This window comes from Rhincodon typus, chromosome 11 (genome assembly GCF_021869965.1).
Source record: "Rhincodon typus isolate 14 chromosome 11, sRhiTyp1.1, whole genome shotgun sequence".
Lineage (NCBI taxonomy): Eukaryota > Metazoa > Chordata > Chondrichthyes > Orectolobiformes > Rhincodontidae > Rhincodon > Rhincodon typus.
The window spans coordinates 27,077,687-27,093,744 of record NC_063342.1 but is presented as its reverse complement, the minus strand read 5'-3'; the positions used below and the strand labels follow the sequence as shown (position 1 = coordinate 27,093,744).

Below are 16,058 nucleotides of genomic sequence, written 5' to 3'. Positions count from 1 at the left end.
GTCCCCCACTCCCCCGCCAAACCCTGAAAACGCCTGCGTTCTGAACCGGGACAGATTTACTTCCTGCCGGGTCGCTCACATCTCCCCCACCTCAGGAAATCACCCCATTCCCCTCAACCCTGGCTCTGTCTGAACCCGGGCTCTGTACGGAATGAAGGAATGAGCGGCTCCGAGTGCGAACTGATGACACCAGGGGCCAACCGGCTGGTTGATGGGAGCCGGGCCGGGAGTAGGCCTGGGGCCCGCTGCTCACTTGGACCGGCCTCCCCGTTCACTGCTCCATCAGTGCTGGAGGTGTGTGTATGAGAGAGAGAGAGAGAGAGAGAGAGAAAAGTACAAACCTGTGGCTGGGAGTTTGTGAGGGTTATTTTTTGAAGCGAGCTCGGTGCCTGTCCTTCTCTCCGGTTCCTACAAACGCCAAATCCCTCTCCTCTCCTCCCGGGCCTGCCGTCTGGACGTGGCAAAGCGCAGCGAGCATGCGCACTCACACATAAAGATTAGCATTTCCCTCCCAGCATTCATCATTTTAACTTTTTAACATTTTTCAGGAAGTCAGTCCATCTGAAGAATTTGTATTCCATAAAAAGATAAATTTTTCTTTCTGTTAATATAGTTTACAGAAAAAAAAAGTAGGCCATTCAGCTCTTGGAACTGGTTCTACCAATCTGGCTGATAATTCCAACTAGGGACCTTGTCCCCACTTTCTTGACATACCCTTTGATCTCTTTAGCCATAAGAACTATATCTCACTCCATCTTGGAAAACATCCAATATTTTGGTCTGAATTGCTTTCTGTAGCAAGAATTCCACAACCTCACTATTTTATCTCACCTTAGTCCCAAAGGGTCTACCCTATACCCTTTGACTGTGACCTCTGCTCCTGGACTCCCTGATCATCAAGAACATCCTGCTTTTATGAAGAAGGGTCACTGACCCAAAATGTTATTTCTGATTTGTCTCCACAGAGTTAATATTTCGGGTCTGGTGACCCTTCCTTGGAACTTCCTGAGTTCTGAAGAAGGGTCACTGGACCTGAAACGTTAACTCTGATTTATTCTTCACAAATGCCCCCAGACCTGCTGAGCTTGCAGCAACTTCTGTTTTTGTTCCTGATTTACAGTATCCGCAGTTCTTTTGGTTTTTCTTCTCTCCACAGATGCTGCCAAATCTGCTGAGATTTTCCAGCAATTTCTGTTTTATTTCTGATTTCCAGCATCCACAGTTCTTTTGGTTATTTTACATCCTGCATTTACCATATCTAATCCTTTTAGAATTTTATACATTTCTATGAAATCCTCTTCTTTTAACCTTCAGTGGATATAGTCCTGACCAATCCTGTCTCTCTCCATACATTGGTTTTGCTATCCCAGGGATTGGTCTGGTAAACCTTTGGTGCACTCCTTCCATAGCCACAATGTCCTTCCTCAGATAAGGAGTCCAAAATTGCACAAAATATTCCAGGTGTCGTCTCACCAAGGCCTGTACAAGCAAAATTATAATTTGTCATATTTTAAAAATCGTTTCACAGGGAGTGAGTGTCATTGGCCATGCCAGCATTTATTACCATCCTTACTTAGCCATGAGAAGGTGGAGATGAGCTGCCTTCCCAAGCCACTGCAGTCCACATGTTGTAGGTACATCCGCAGTCCTGTTCGGAAGGGACGGGAAAGTGCCTGTCCTCTTACAAGTTTAGTGAGTGAGAATTGTGAGTATTGTGCAAAGGGAGATTGGTTCATTTCATCAAATCTTACCTATTGAGGGAATTGTAAGATTCTGTCAAATGCCATCCATCAAATATCATCCAATTCTGCTTTCAGAGCAACAAACTGTCAAAATCTGCTGCCAAACGCTGCAAATATGCAGGTCATCTCAGACTCAATGTTTTCCTAAATAGACAAAGTCAGAGGTTATATGTCACCAGGTTATAGTCCAAAAGGTTTATTTAAAATCACAAGCTCCAAAAGTGTCGTGTGACTTCTGCCTATGTCCACCCCAGTCCAACACGGACATCTCTACATCAGTTCTGAATGGAGCTATCCTTCAGCTTCTATAAATGCTGTCTTGACCAAAACATTGCTGCTCATGTCCTATCTCACTATCCTACTCATTGATCATGCATATGCTTCTAGAATCAAAAAATTAGAATGTAGGCAAAGCAAGTAATTAGGAAGACAAATTTAATGTTGGCTTTTTAATGTGGGAATTGCAGTATAAAAGTAAGGAAGTCTTATTACAACTTTACCATACATTAGTGAGACCATACCTAAATATTATGTACAATTTCAAACTCCTGACTTAGGAAGGGATATCCTTGCATCGGTAACAATTCAGAGAATATTCACTAGGCTAATTCTTAGGATATTGGGGTTTTCTTATTTGGAAAGCCTAAGCAGGTTGGGCCTGTGCTCTTTAGAATTTAGAGGAGTGAGAGGTGACCTTATTGAAACATATAATGTTTTAATGCAGCTTTAAAAACACTGAGAGAATGTTACCCTCATTGGGGATTATGGAACTTAGGGGCATAATATTATTAAGACTCCATAAAAAACTAAAATGAAGAGAATTTTTCCTTTGAATGCCATTATTCTTCCAAATTCTGTTCCACAGAGAGCAGTTGAGGTTGAATCATTGAATATATTCAAGACTCAGTTAGACTTTTCTTCAACAAGAGAGCCACAGGTTCTGAGTGGCAGGCAGGAAAGTGGAGTTAAAACGATAATCAGATCAATCATGTAACCTCCTTCAGCATGTTCTATATAAACATAGTCAGAAATCGCACAACACCAGGTTATAGTCCAACAGGTTTATTTGAAAACACAAGCTTTCAGAGCCACAGGAAGGGTCTTCTGAAGAAGGGTCCAGACCCGAAACATCAGCTTTCCTGCTCCTCTGATGCTGCCTGGCCTGCTGTGTTCATCCAGCTCTACACCTTGTTATCTCTTTCAGAGCCACAGTCCTTCTTCAGGTGTTAGTGAGGGAGGTATTATCAGACACAGAATTTATAAGTAAAAGGTCAAAGGTTCACACCATTGATGATGATGTACTAAACAAACCTAAGATGCTGTTAAATCTTTAATTAGTTAAAAGATTTTAATTGATTAATCTGTATATATAAATCCCCAAATTCCTTTCAAGTCATGGTCCTGAGAGAAGTGAAGGTTTTATCAGTGTAAAGAAGAGGTAACATTTTAGGTCAGACAATGCATGTTAGGTGTGAGGCCTTGTTCAGAATCTGTGTTTTAGTTTGGAGCCGGACTGGATTTATATCTAAAGTAGGAATTAATAAAACACTATATTGACTGACTGGCAATAAATTGTGTGCTTTTTGAACAAAATAAAATGTATCTGCAAATATAAATTCACCCCATAGATTCACGTGTGTGTATGGGGGTGGGGGGCGGGGTGGATTCATCAATGGTATGATACTATCTCTTCCATTAACACCTGAAGAAGGACTGAAGCTCTGAAAGCTTGTGTTTTCAAATAAGCCTGTTGGACTATAACCTGGTGTAGTGTGACTTCTGATTTTGTCCACCCCAGTCCAACACCAGCACCTCCACATCATATGTAAACATAAGTTTGAGCACTTTACAGGGAGAGGGAGATACATACTGGGAGATGGTTTTTGAGAGTTGGCAAGGGAAAGTGTTTTTGGAAAAGAATTCAAGACTTGGTTTAAGTCGCTAAAACAGAGGCAGGAAAGAATAAACAGTACTGTAACCTGGAATCAGAAAAACAGAGCTGATGGATAGAGATGTAGGGTTGGAAATGACTTCTCAGATAGATTTGACTGAAATGAAAACTTATTTACAAAGAGCTAATGAAGTAATGGCTTATAGCTATGTGGAATCATACTTAGGAGAGAATTTGGACTGAAAACCTAGTTTATTGAGGTAGGAGGCTGGTACTTGTTGAAATGAGAAGTCATGGATGAAGGTTTCAAAAACAGTACAAGTGAAATGGGAGAGAGGTCAGAAATGCTCCATAGGTGGTATAAGACTGTCTGAGATAAGAGCCTGAAATAGGACTTAAGATTATATTGAGTGCTAAGGATAATAACTGGATGATTAAATATAAGATGTCCAGAGGTATACAGCCTTACAGTTTACTGGACATGACTATGTGGACACAGGAGAATATTGTTTTGACAAAGTAATCATGGTTTATGAGAAGGAAATTGCGTTAGACAAATTTATGAGAATTATTTGGGGATGCAGCAAGTAGGTGGATTTCAAAAATCATTTGAATGGTAGTTTTATAAGATAAAGGCTCATGAGGTTTGGGTAATGTACTTACATGGCTGGATAATTGGTTGATATGCAGGAAACAGATATTGAACTTAGAATAATGGTTCATTTTCAGGTTGGCTGGCGTCTACTCGTGGGTTGCCACAATTGCTACTTAAAATCTATATTAATGATTTAATTGAAGGGACTGAGTGTAACTGAAGTTTGCTGATGATACAAAAATTAGTGGAAAACAATGCTAGGAGGAAGACTCTAATCTGCAAATGAACATTGGGAAGTTAGATGATTGGCAGAAGATGGCAGATGGAGAATAATGTAAGAAAACATGAGTTTATTCATTTTATTACAAAGAATAGTAAGACAGAATATTTTTAAATGATAAGAATTTATTAAAAGTCAATGTGCAGATGGTTTTAAATGTTCCTATACATGAAACAGAGAAAATTAATGTGCAGTATAACAATAAACTAGGAAGTCAATTGTTACCAAAGGCATTTCTTGCAAAGGGTTTGGAGTACAAATATAAGGAAATTTTTGCTGCAGATATATCAGGTTATTTGTGATAAGTCAGAGAGCTGTGAACATTTTTAATCCTTTATTTAAGAAAATTAGTTCCTGGAATGGGAATTTTGTCCTAATCAGAAAGATTTAGTAGAATGGACCTATACATCTAGAATTTAGAAGAATGAGAGCTGATATCATTGAAACATGTAAGAGAGTTTGACAAGGTAAATGTTGAAAAGCTGTTTTCTCTAGCAGGGAAATCTAGAATTAGAAACTAGGTGGATGGTCTTGGGATAGGGAGTCAATCATCTGGGGCTGAGATGATGTGAAATTGATGAAACTTAAGAGGTTGGCCAGGATTTCCACCAGCATTTTGAGCATATTGAAAGGTGAGCTAGGCAGATTTTTGAACTTTAAGGGAATCAGGGGACATAGGAATTGGATGAAGTTGAAGATCAGCCATAATCTTACTGATCGGTAGAGTCGGCTTGAGGGATCATATGGCCTGCACGAGCTCCTAGGTGACTCAATTTTTCAAAAGCTGAAACTAGGATAAATTGAAAAGCTATGATACATTTTCGCACTATGATGATTGACGCATTCGTCTGCCAATGGCTGTAGAAGTAGGGAGGTCATGATTGACATCTCCAGAATCTGTCCAGCCAGAGTTAGCAACCCAATTCTATAAAACATTTCAAAGAGATCATCAGGATTGGAGCCATCATTATTTTATGCAACTATCATTACCCTCTTGCTTGGAGATGTTTTAGGGTGGGGAATACAGGTACGCTGCATACAAAACAACGTGATGTGGTGAGTGTCTATAGACAGGAGGACAAATTTGACACATTTTCTATTTCCAAGTCCAGTTTATAATTGACAAAGAAGGAAGATCGGTCATTTGAACTTATTTTAGGATGTTGTCAGGGCACTGGGACATTTAATGAAAAGCCAATAAAGCCAGGATGTCCAGTCACCCAAAGCTCTTATTGTTACTGTGTTCTGACATTCTTAAAGGCACAGTTATTTTCAAATGTGACTCTGTAGAGAACACAATGGAGATACAGCTCCGTAATGTTCTTGATCTGAAAACAAACAAGTTCATCAAATGTTAAGTAGACTAAGTTAGGAAGCTTCCTTAACTTATTTCTGTTAGCTATAAGAATCAGAAATTAATTATGAGCTCATTTGACCCCTGCACGGATTTCTGGGATAAGAAAAAATGGAATTTTTGTCTGATTTTTTTGCTTAGTTCTAAATAACATATTAAAATGGAGGGAACACTATAACTGGGATTTCTCGAGTACTGCCACAGCATCTCTTTGAAGAGGGCCAACTGGTTAAAATAATAATGTACTGATTGGGAAAGACATAACCCTGTCTGCTGTTGATTAGAAGCCAATTAAAGGCATTCAGATCAGATGACAGTTGAATATAGATTAAAGATACAAAGTGTCAACACACATGGATGATAGTAAAATGTAGGGTGTGCAGCATAGTTTGATCTTAGAGTAGGATAATAGGTTGGCACGACATTGTGGGCTGAAGGGCCTGTACTGTGCTGTACTGTTCTATGTTCTATGTTCTAATTTATATTTTTAGTTCTCCTTAACCCTCCTAGGTGATCAGTCTCATGCCTTTGCAATTATAGGTTTAATTAAAGATCCTGATATTATTCGAATGGTCTTCTTCATCTGACTATCTTCAAAGCAAGTGCCTACCTCTAAAAGAAATAATGAATATTAGAAGAGGACATCTTGTGTTTTGGCAATTTAATTTATTATTCCATACTACATCGCATTAGAAAGGCCCATAAGGTTATACAAAGCTTGTATTTGATTTGCAAATTGAACAAACTTGCCTGGCTAGTTTATTGAACCCCTTGTGGACTATTTCCATACTAAAAACTCTGTTTTGAATTGTTCATCCTATTGACCTAACTGCATTTGTCATACTATTTTTTAATTCATTCATGGTACAGGCCAGCATTGCCTGTTGTAAAGTGGAGGTCGATCCCCTGCTGATAACTAAAATCAAAACACCCAGAGAGGGTCACCTTGCCTTGACCTATAATCTGTTAAAAGAAATGTGAGAAGTGATATAACCTGCCTCTCACCAACAGTCTGTTATAAAGGAGTGGTTAAATGAAATAAACTCCTGGCACTCACTCAATAATCAACAAGCAACGATTTATTTATCTAACTCTAACAGTGAACAAATTAACTGAATTATTATCATACTGATCAATTCCCCTCTAACTACTAACTACTCCCAAATAAAACAAAATTTTAATGGTATGCTGTTCCAACAAATACAAGTACCACTTATATAACATAAAATATTAAAAAAATTGAAATTAGACTCTTGAAATTATAGCCACGTTATGTCTTCTGGAATGTTCTGTGTCTTCTCCGTTGATGTTCTGTCAGGAACACCTTCTCTGTTGAATTCTTTTGTCAGGAATATTAAATAAGAGTGTCGCAGTACCTTTATTTATATGATGCTTTCTCTAAGAGCTGATCTCTTAGCAGATGGCAGTTTGTTCTCTGCTGATTTTGCAACTGTCCCTATCTTCTATATCCTTGATGACATCGATTTCTTACAATAGGATAGGTCCTATGTTGTCAAAACCATCAGATTTAAATTTAATTGTCTTTTTTTGGTATCTAATTGCCTGGTTTAAATTAATTGGCTAAATTCAAACTTGTTGTCTTGACAACAAAACAAAATTGTGGCTTGGACTGCTAACGATACAGCCTTTGATGCAAATGTTACAATTCAGATGTTTGCATGCCTGCAAATCCACAAGCTGCCCACAGACATTCTTTTTTCCTCCAAGCCTAGAAAAAGCACATAATCTTTTAAAGGGGTCATGCACTGTCTTCACCCCCATATCATTTTACAAACATCAATATTTTAAAAACACCAGATTTTGACATCCTGCCATCCAACCCAAAAGTACTCTATCCAACTTCACGTTATTGCCCATCTCTAATTTTCTGTCAAATGTAACAGTGAGCTGTCTTCTTGAATAACTGTGGTCTGTGTGGTGAAGGTACACCCAGAGCACTGCTGGACAGGAAGTTCCAGGCCTTTGTACAAGCAGTGATGTAGCAAAAAATTATCTTTTTCTGATTCAGGATATTGTGTGACTTGGAGGGAAGCTTGAAAATGGTGGTGCTTCATTGTGCATGTTGCCCTTACTTCCTAGGTGGCAGAGATCATGAGTTTTTGAGGGGCATTGAATGATCTTGAGAAACAGTTCCTGAGAAAGTCTATTTAGTAGTTTAGCCTATTACAAAACATATCTCAGATATGACCAGTTTTTTTGGATATAGTGGAATCTAAAGTGTATTTACAAATAATAAAAGGATTAACCAAGCAGTATGCAACATCCAATATAGCAAATATTTACAGTTACATTGTTGACCGTAGTGAATATAGAAATCTACATAAGTCGCTATTCATAGTAACAGTGAGAAAAGCGTTATAGACCAGACCAAACCCCCTCAAAGATATCAAGGAGACAGCCTAGACCATAACGTTTATATAATAGAAAATGTAAGGCGCTGCATTCCAGATGTGTTTCCATTGGTGAAACTACTAGTTTAACAAAACACTCTTTATACTTACACTACATTTACAATACAAGCAAAAAAGGCATAACTTTAAATCTATGGAAATACTTAACAAAATAATATATTATTTAACTACTGCTTATCAGCTGTTCCAATATAGCAGCATCCCATAATTACCCACTTGGCAAAGGCAAATTCAACAAAACAGATTTCCCTCACTTGCTATCTCTTCCAGTTCAGGCCTAGGAACATCAACAGAATGAATCTAACAGCAGAGACAGAACTCAAGATTTTTGTGGCAGCAGAGTGAGGGAGCTGTATCTAGCAGGTTCAACCCCATAAACCCCCAACTTCAACAACTCAAAGCAAACACTAAAATCCTGAGTCTGTGTGAGCCTTACTCCACCTACTCATGCTTCTTTTGTCTAGTTCAAAGAAAAGCTATTTAATCTGTTTTTCATGGAGCAGACACCTGGTTTACAACACTCCTGTTCAAGAGAAACAGTACAGAACAAATCCATCTTTGGGGCACATATCGTCATAAAAAAAATTGAGAGAAAGCATTTTGGGAGTTTCTGTAGGCTTTACAAATGAAAACATATCTGGAACCAACCATATTTTAAATCACAATTCCATCATTCAGCTCAAATTATCAATAATTAAACAGAAATATGTTCTTTAAAACAATTCTATATTTGGAACTTAATGAGATGACAGCAGTTCTTTTTAATTATTTCAAGATGAAAACATTTCTGTTTTTTGTCAGAAACAAAGGGTTTCACACATGACAGTGAAGAAGGTTATCTCAGAGTATAACAGGACCTTAACAGATGGGCCGATGGGCCAAGGAATGGCAGATGGAGTTTAATTTGGTTAAATATGAAGTGTTGCATTTTGGAAAGGCAAACAAGGGCAGGACTTATACACTTAATTGTAAGGTCCTGTGGAGTGTTGCCAAACAAAGAGACCTTGGGGTGCAGGTTCATTGTTCCTTGAAGGTGGACTCACAGATAGACAGTGTAGTGAAGAAGGCATTTTGTACACTGGCCTTTATTGGTTAGTGCATTGAATATAGGAGTGGGATGTCATGTTTCAGCTGTACTGGATGTTAGTTAGGCCACTTTTGGAATATTGCGTTCAATTCTGGTCTCCCTGCTATTGGAAAAATGTTGTGAAATTTGAAATAGTGCAGAAGAGATTTACAGGAATTTTGCCGGAGTTGGAGGTTTTGAACTGCAGGGAGAGGCTGAATATGCTGGGGCTATTTTTTCTGGAGCATTGGAGGCTGAGGAGGTGACTTTATTGAATAATGAGGGGCATTGATAAGGTGAATAGCCAAGGTCTTTTTCCCAGGGTAGGGGAGTCCAAAACTACAGGGCATAGGTTTAAGGTGAGAGGGGAAAGATATAAAAGGGACCTAAGGGGCAGTTTATTCAAGCAGAGGGTGGTGCATGTCGGGAATGAGTTGCCATAAGAAATGGTGGAGGCTGGTACAATAACAACATTTAAAAAGCATCTGCATGCGTACCTGAATAGGAAATGTTTAGAGGGATATGGGCAAAATGCTGGCAAATGGGACTAGATTAATTTAGGATATCTGTTTGGCATAGCTGAGTTGGATCAAAGGGACTGTTTCCATGCTGCACAGTTCTATGACTCTATGTGGTCAATATACTCAACTGGCTTCATTTCCACAGAAGTCATGAATAACCTTTAAGATGAATTGTTGACCCAAGTACTTCTTTACCCACCCCTGTGTTGAAGTAGATATTCAGAATTTCTTGCCACAAAGCTAAGAAAAGAATATAGGCCATGATTTTCCCAGTTGAAGATAAAAAAAATGGCAGTGAGCAAATTTCATGTCATCATTTGCCTTGGCACATGGGGAGTTGTCACATGCAATCACTCACTTCTCACTGTATTTGGTTGGCATGGTGGCTCAGTTGTTAGCTCTGTTGTCTCAAAGCACCAGGGACCTGGGTTCAATTCCACCTTCAGGTGACTGTTTGTGGGGAGTTTGCACATTCTCCACTTGTTTGCGTGGGTTTCCTCTGGGTGCTCCGGTTTCCTCCCACAGTCCAAAAGTGTGCAGGTTAGGTGGAATGGCCATGGAAAATGCAGGGTTACAAGGATAGGGTAGGGGGGAGGGCCACTAAGATTCTCCAACCTGGAGGTCCTGGCCAAGGTATGGGGCAAAGAGAGCCCTCTTCCTACAGGATTGGCAGAAGAGGCGGTGCCACCTGATCATGGCAGCCTGCTCCAATGCCGCCAGCCAGTTCAATGCTGTCTCCAAGATGTGGAGGAATGGCCGGCAGTGACATAAGGTCAATGAACTGTCCTGTTCCACCTTGATAAGTGCCAGTCTTCTTTCTGAGATCTCACACTCACTTTGTCTCTGAAACTGCACTGACTCGTTCCAAGTGTCATGATCTGCCACTCCCACCATTGCTTTCAACATCTCCTCTGCTCCCCTGCCTCCCCAAACTCCCATATTACTAACACCACTTGCTTTATGGGCTGACTACTCACGCCCTCTGAACATTTCACCTTATTTCCTGCACCTGCACCAGCACTAACATCTGCCACACCCACTTTCATCTCATGCAATTCATCCCGTTTTTTCTCATTACAAGGAAGACAGCCAATAACAGGGCAGGGAGAGCCCATACAAGTGGAAGATGTCCGACATTAGCTTCCTCACCCCATACAAGGAGACAATCCTTGCCCTTGCAGGACAAGATTGAAAATGAATTGAGAATTGAATTGAATCATCTATTGTCACGTGTATTCAATATAAAATACAGCAAAAAGTGTGTGCCATCGCTGTACATTGGTGCCATGCACATTAACTTAGAATAAATTTTTAAAAAAGATAACTTAAAGAGAGTCCAACTTTTCCTTCTCCGCTGCTATAGTACTGATCTGGACTACACCACCCATGTCATGCCACTGCCAGAATCTGCCTTGCCCCTGCCAGGGTCCACTCTGGGCTTCAACAGCCCACGCTATGCCGCAGCCAGAGTCCCAGCCCCAAGCCACATTGCCACCAGGGGCCCACTCCACACAGAAGCAAGAGTCCTGCTCCGGGCTTCACAGGCCGACTGACTCTGTAGCCATGCTGTCTCTGAAGAGGCCACCGCTCCAGAGCCCATCGAAGCTGCCTGACCGGCGAAGAGCTGTCTTTATCAGGTATGTTTGAGAGAAAAGAAGGGGGAGGAGGAAAAGGAAAAAGAAAAAGAAAAAAAAAGCGGGCAAAGAGGATAAGCCAGTGCACAGGAGCCCAGACACTGCCTACTCTGTCGTCGCCATCTTGCTCTTTGCTCCTCAAGGATGTCAAAACATCCATGAGTGACCTGCCAACCAAGCAAGTGTCACTCCTCACACTCAGTGTCAGTGTCATTTATTACATACCACTTCTAACCATTGGCTGCAATAACTTCTCTCTCTTTTGTCTTGAAAGTACCATCAGCATGTCCAGCACCTCCACAATAAAATGGCTGCCTCCCCCAGAAGTCCCAGGAGGGTAGGCCCGAGGCCTCAGAGGAATCATTGGCAACACTGCCTCCTGCACCCCCAGCTGGATACTGACACCTCGGTAAGAACGTTAGGCTTAGGAAGTGAGACCACAATCTGGTGAGCACCTTATTATGGCAGCTCTGCAGTTGGCTGAGGAAGAAGCACTCCAGGGCGCTGGCATTCAGGCAACTGCCAGAGACTAGGCATCTACTGAGCCCAGGCATGAGAGGACCCTGTGGTGGGGCAATCAGGGCCACCTGACCTAACCTCCAGGGCCAATGGGCTCCATAGGCCCACCTGCAGGACCAGAGACTACACTAAGGCATTGTTGGAAGGAGAAGAAGAAACACACTTACTAACGGAACTTTTGTGACATGGGTGATACTGCACTGAATGCTATTTTGCACTTATTTTGTAAATGATACTGCATTCAATTTACATCTCGCTGTTTGTCTCTCTGTGTAGCCCCAAATATAACTGTTCCAGCATGAGGAATAACTTGTTGGCCATACATGATGTACTATGGATTGATGTTTGTGGTGAGAGCTTGCTGCAGCATCTGGGAGCAAGAGGAACAAGAGGTTTCTAGGACAGTGGGACCTGCTGATACCATTGTCCCCAGTTCTACAACATTCCTATTCTTTTCCGATCTCTGTGTCCAAAAGTGTTGGTGTGAACGAATTATTCAGTGATGTCTGGGGCAATACCAACAGAAGAGCAAAACAAAAACAGAAACTGCTGGAAAAACTCAGCAAGTCTGAGTGGAAACAAAGCAGAGTTAATATTTCAGGTCCACTGACCCTTCTTCAGAACAGCAGACCCCTAGCCCCAAAGAATAAATTGCCGAGTCTCTTTCCTATACTAGTGGCCCCCTTGTTTCCCCCTTCCTCTTTTCCCTGAGTTTCTATGGGTGGACAAGACAGACTGACCATGGCCCATCCCCTGGAACATCCTAATTGGATGACGTCCAAAGACGTCCCCAAATCACTGACAGGCAGCTGTACATCCACCCAACTGTGAAAGCCCTAGTTTAACTCCACCCAACAATTTACCAGCTCCTCCTCCCCTCCCCGACTCTTCTGCCACAGCACTATGGAGCTACAGAACTGACCATGACCCACTCCTGGACTACAAGAGCATAGAGCCCCTGATCAAGAACGTCCTAAGCAGAGGCCTGACTGCACCCAGTCCCCTCGACAGGTATCAGCCTTGACTTACTGTGCTGGGACTCCTGACTGATGGGTCCTCCATGGACTTTGATGAGGGCTAATACCCTAAGGCTTTGAGACATGACTACCTGCTTGCTGGCACAAGGTGCAGATGTGAGATTGATTTAGTATACTGGCGTACAGCAAGATGTATATCCCCTTGAATGAGGATGGCTGACCGGTAAGGCAGGCTGCTGAATGGTAACGCAAGGCATGGATGCTGTGTGCACACAGGTAAGCACTATGCGAGCAAACTCTAAAAGACCAAGCGAGTAGCCTGAGATGCAGCCCAGTCCATTCCATGACCTAGCAGAGCTTGCAGTATCCATACAGCAGCCACACCAGCTGGTTGTTGGTGTGATAGAGCCAACCACAGCGCAGGCCCCTTCCACCCTACCAGTGGAAGTCATGTCTGCACCTAGACATAGTTGGAGGGAGAGGAAGAAGAAAACTCATTGAAGAAACAGATTTCCCTCACTTGCTATCTCCTCCAGTTCAGGCCAAGGAACATCAACAAAATGAATCTAATAGCAGAGACAGATTCTACTCCAATATGTCTGACTTGATAGTACTTGATAACTGATCGATATTTCAGAATTGTTTAATTTTGATTAGTGCTAAAAACAAAATGTAAGGTTATTCTTGTATTGATTTGAATTCATAGAATGTTCGCCTTTTTCCAAATTAATAATACATCAGAGCCATCTGCTGTAACCTAATGGTACGTTTTGCCACCCCCCGTTAATTCTCATTTATTGTTAATAGGGTCAGCAGAAAACATAATCCTTTTAAAACGGTCTAACTGAAAGAAAGGAAGAAAATGATGTGTTATTTTAATATTATCTATAGAATTGTAGCCAGACTTTCAATTAGTTGATGGTCAGGTTTCATGAACAGGAACATGGTGATAGTTGCCTCACCACTGTGCCTGCCTACCCTGGATGGTTGGCAGCAAGTTCACTGCCAAAGGTCATGACCTTCACCATCATGTGGGAGGACAAGCCACCTCCAAGAGCTACTGGCCAGCATCTGAATCTAGGAACAATGCTTAATATCGGGACTGCCGTCAGTCTATAACCATTTCCCTTCTGGAGACATTCTGTTGGGCACAAGTACCTGAAAAGGTGGGTTCGCCCAGTTCTCCATATGGTGTGGGTACTCCCCACCATTGGTAAAATATCAGTGGCAGCAGGAACTGACCTGGGGTCTTATTAGTCTGCCTAAAGTGTACACCATCACTGGTAAAATACCATCAGGGTTAAGAAGGCAATTCCTGCCATCACCACTGATTTTACACACTTTACACTGTGAATTTGCTCCCGGAGGGTGCCAAATTTTAGCCATACTAATTGGTTTGGATCATATGACTCCTTCAGCCTACTCACCCATTCAATTTACATATGGCTGGTGAGATATCAAACTCCATTTACCCACCTAATTTATCACCATCAACACCCTCAATGCACATGATCTAGGAAATCAATCAAATAGTTGACAATGCAAAAAAAGTGACCAATACAACCACACACCATGTGGAACGGTAACTTATTCTAGTTTCAGCTTTATATGTGCTTCAAATTTAACAATCACACACGCAGTTATTGCGCGAAGAATACTGTCTTACAGTAATGCAGTGTTCAGGCTGGAAATGAATCAGAAGCTAATGTAAATCATTTCCTTTCATGACAAGTCCACCTAGTGTTGATGATATATTACTGTTGAATTTTGCCAGGAACACAACATATTATCCCATTATTGTAGCCATCAAGAAACTAAGAGCACTTTAAGGAAGAACAACAAAAAGAATGTATCCTGTCTCAAAAATGCATTCTAATACAAAATGGAAGGTATAGAACTTGAGGTTTCGGAGAAGTTTACTGTGTCATATTGTGTGTACTGTTCTCTATTTCCTGGAATGTTTAAACTTTGAAACGAGAATCTTTTTGAATGGACAATACTGATGTTCATATCAAATCTGGAATCCCAGGCTGCATAGATCTTTTGAAATGCTTTACGGCGAGCAGTAAACAGAATGAAAATCTGTAGACCCTATTAATCAGAGAAAGCAATATTTTAGCAAGTTAATATTGTCAGAACACAATGCTGTAAAATATTTTAACAACATGAAAACAATTTGGTGGCCAAAATAAAAATCAAAAGAACTGTGGATACTGTAAATCAGGAACAAAAACAGAAGTTGCTGGAAAAGCTCAGCAGGTCTGGCAGCATCTGTGAGGAAAAATCAGAGTTAACGTTTCGGGTCCGGTGACCCTTCCTCAGAACTGATGGTGGCTGCTGGTAGTCAAAATCATGATCTGTATTTGCTGTTGTGTTAAATTTGACTAGTTAAAAAAAACGAGGAATTCCAAATGAGACATTATTCTTCTACTTAGCAAAATCATGGTATTCTCAAGGATTTTGCTGCTGGACTGTCTCAGGCCACTGGCCTCAGCCCAACTATCTTCATTTGCTTCATCACAATTTTGCTCCAATGTGTGTTTAAGGGTGGGCCGTTCACTGATGTTTAGTTCCATTCACAACCTCTCTGATAACAAAATAAAACAAAAAACTGTGGATGCTGGAGATCTGAAACAGAAACAGGAATTTCTGGCAAAACTCAACAGGTCTGACGGCAACTGTGGGGAGAAAGCTGAGTTAATTTTTCTAGTCTGGCCAGTCTTCATCAGCAGTTCTGATTGAGGGTCACCGGACTCGAAACATTAACACTGCTTCCTCCACACAGAGGCTGCCAGCCCTGCTGAGTTTCATCAGGTATTTCTCTAATAATGCATCACCCATGTCAGCCAATGACAGAACCTAGATAACATCCAGGCCTAGGTTCATAAATGGTACATAACATTCACTTAAGTAACATGCAATGAAAAGAAAAATCCTAAATAAGAACTGAGGATGCTGCAAATCAGAGATAAAACTACAAATTGCTGGAAAAGCTCAGCAGGTCTGGCAGCATCTGTGGAGAGAAATCAGAGTTAACGTTTCAGGTC

General features: G+C 41.0%; 2 protein-coding genes across 3 annotated transcripts in view; both read right to left on the bottom strand.

Moving 5' to 3' along the window:
- tfg (trafficking from ER to golgi regulator) overlaps positions 1-499 on the bottom strand; it is a 103,870-nt gene extending 103,371 nt beyond the window's left edge. Inside the window, exon 1 of one of the 2 annotated variants that reach the window (XM_048602644.1) lies at positions 342-499. The gene's annotated coding sequence lies outside the window, so the exon portion shown is untranslated. The remainder of the gene's footprint in view (positions 1-341) is intronic. The other variant, XM_020511092.2, reaches the window with a different exon arrangement.
- A 14,384-nt stretch (positions 500-14,883) lies between these two features.
- Positions 14,884-16,058, bottom strand: part of LOC109911686 (adhesion G-protein coupled receptor G7-like) — a 67,380-nt gene continuing 66,205 nt past the window's right edge. The window contains exon 16 of the mRNA XM_048602566.1: positions 14,884-15,102. Within this exon, the coding sequence (XP_048458523.1) occupies positions 14,884-15,102 (219 nt within the window). The remainder of the gene's footprint in view (positions 15,103-16,058) is intronic.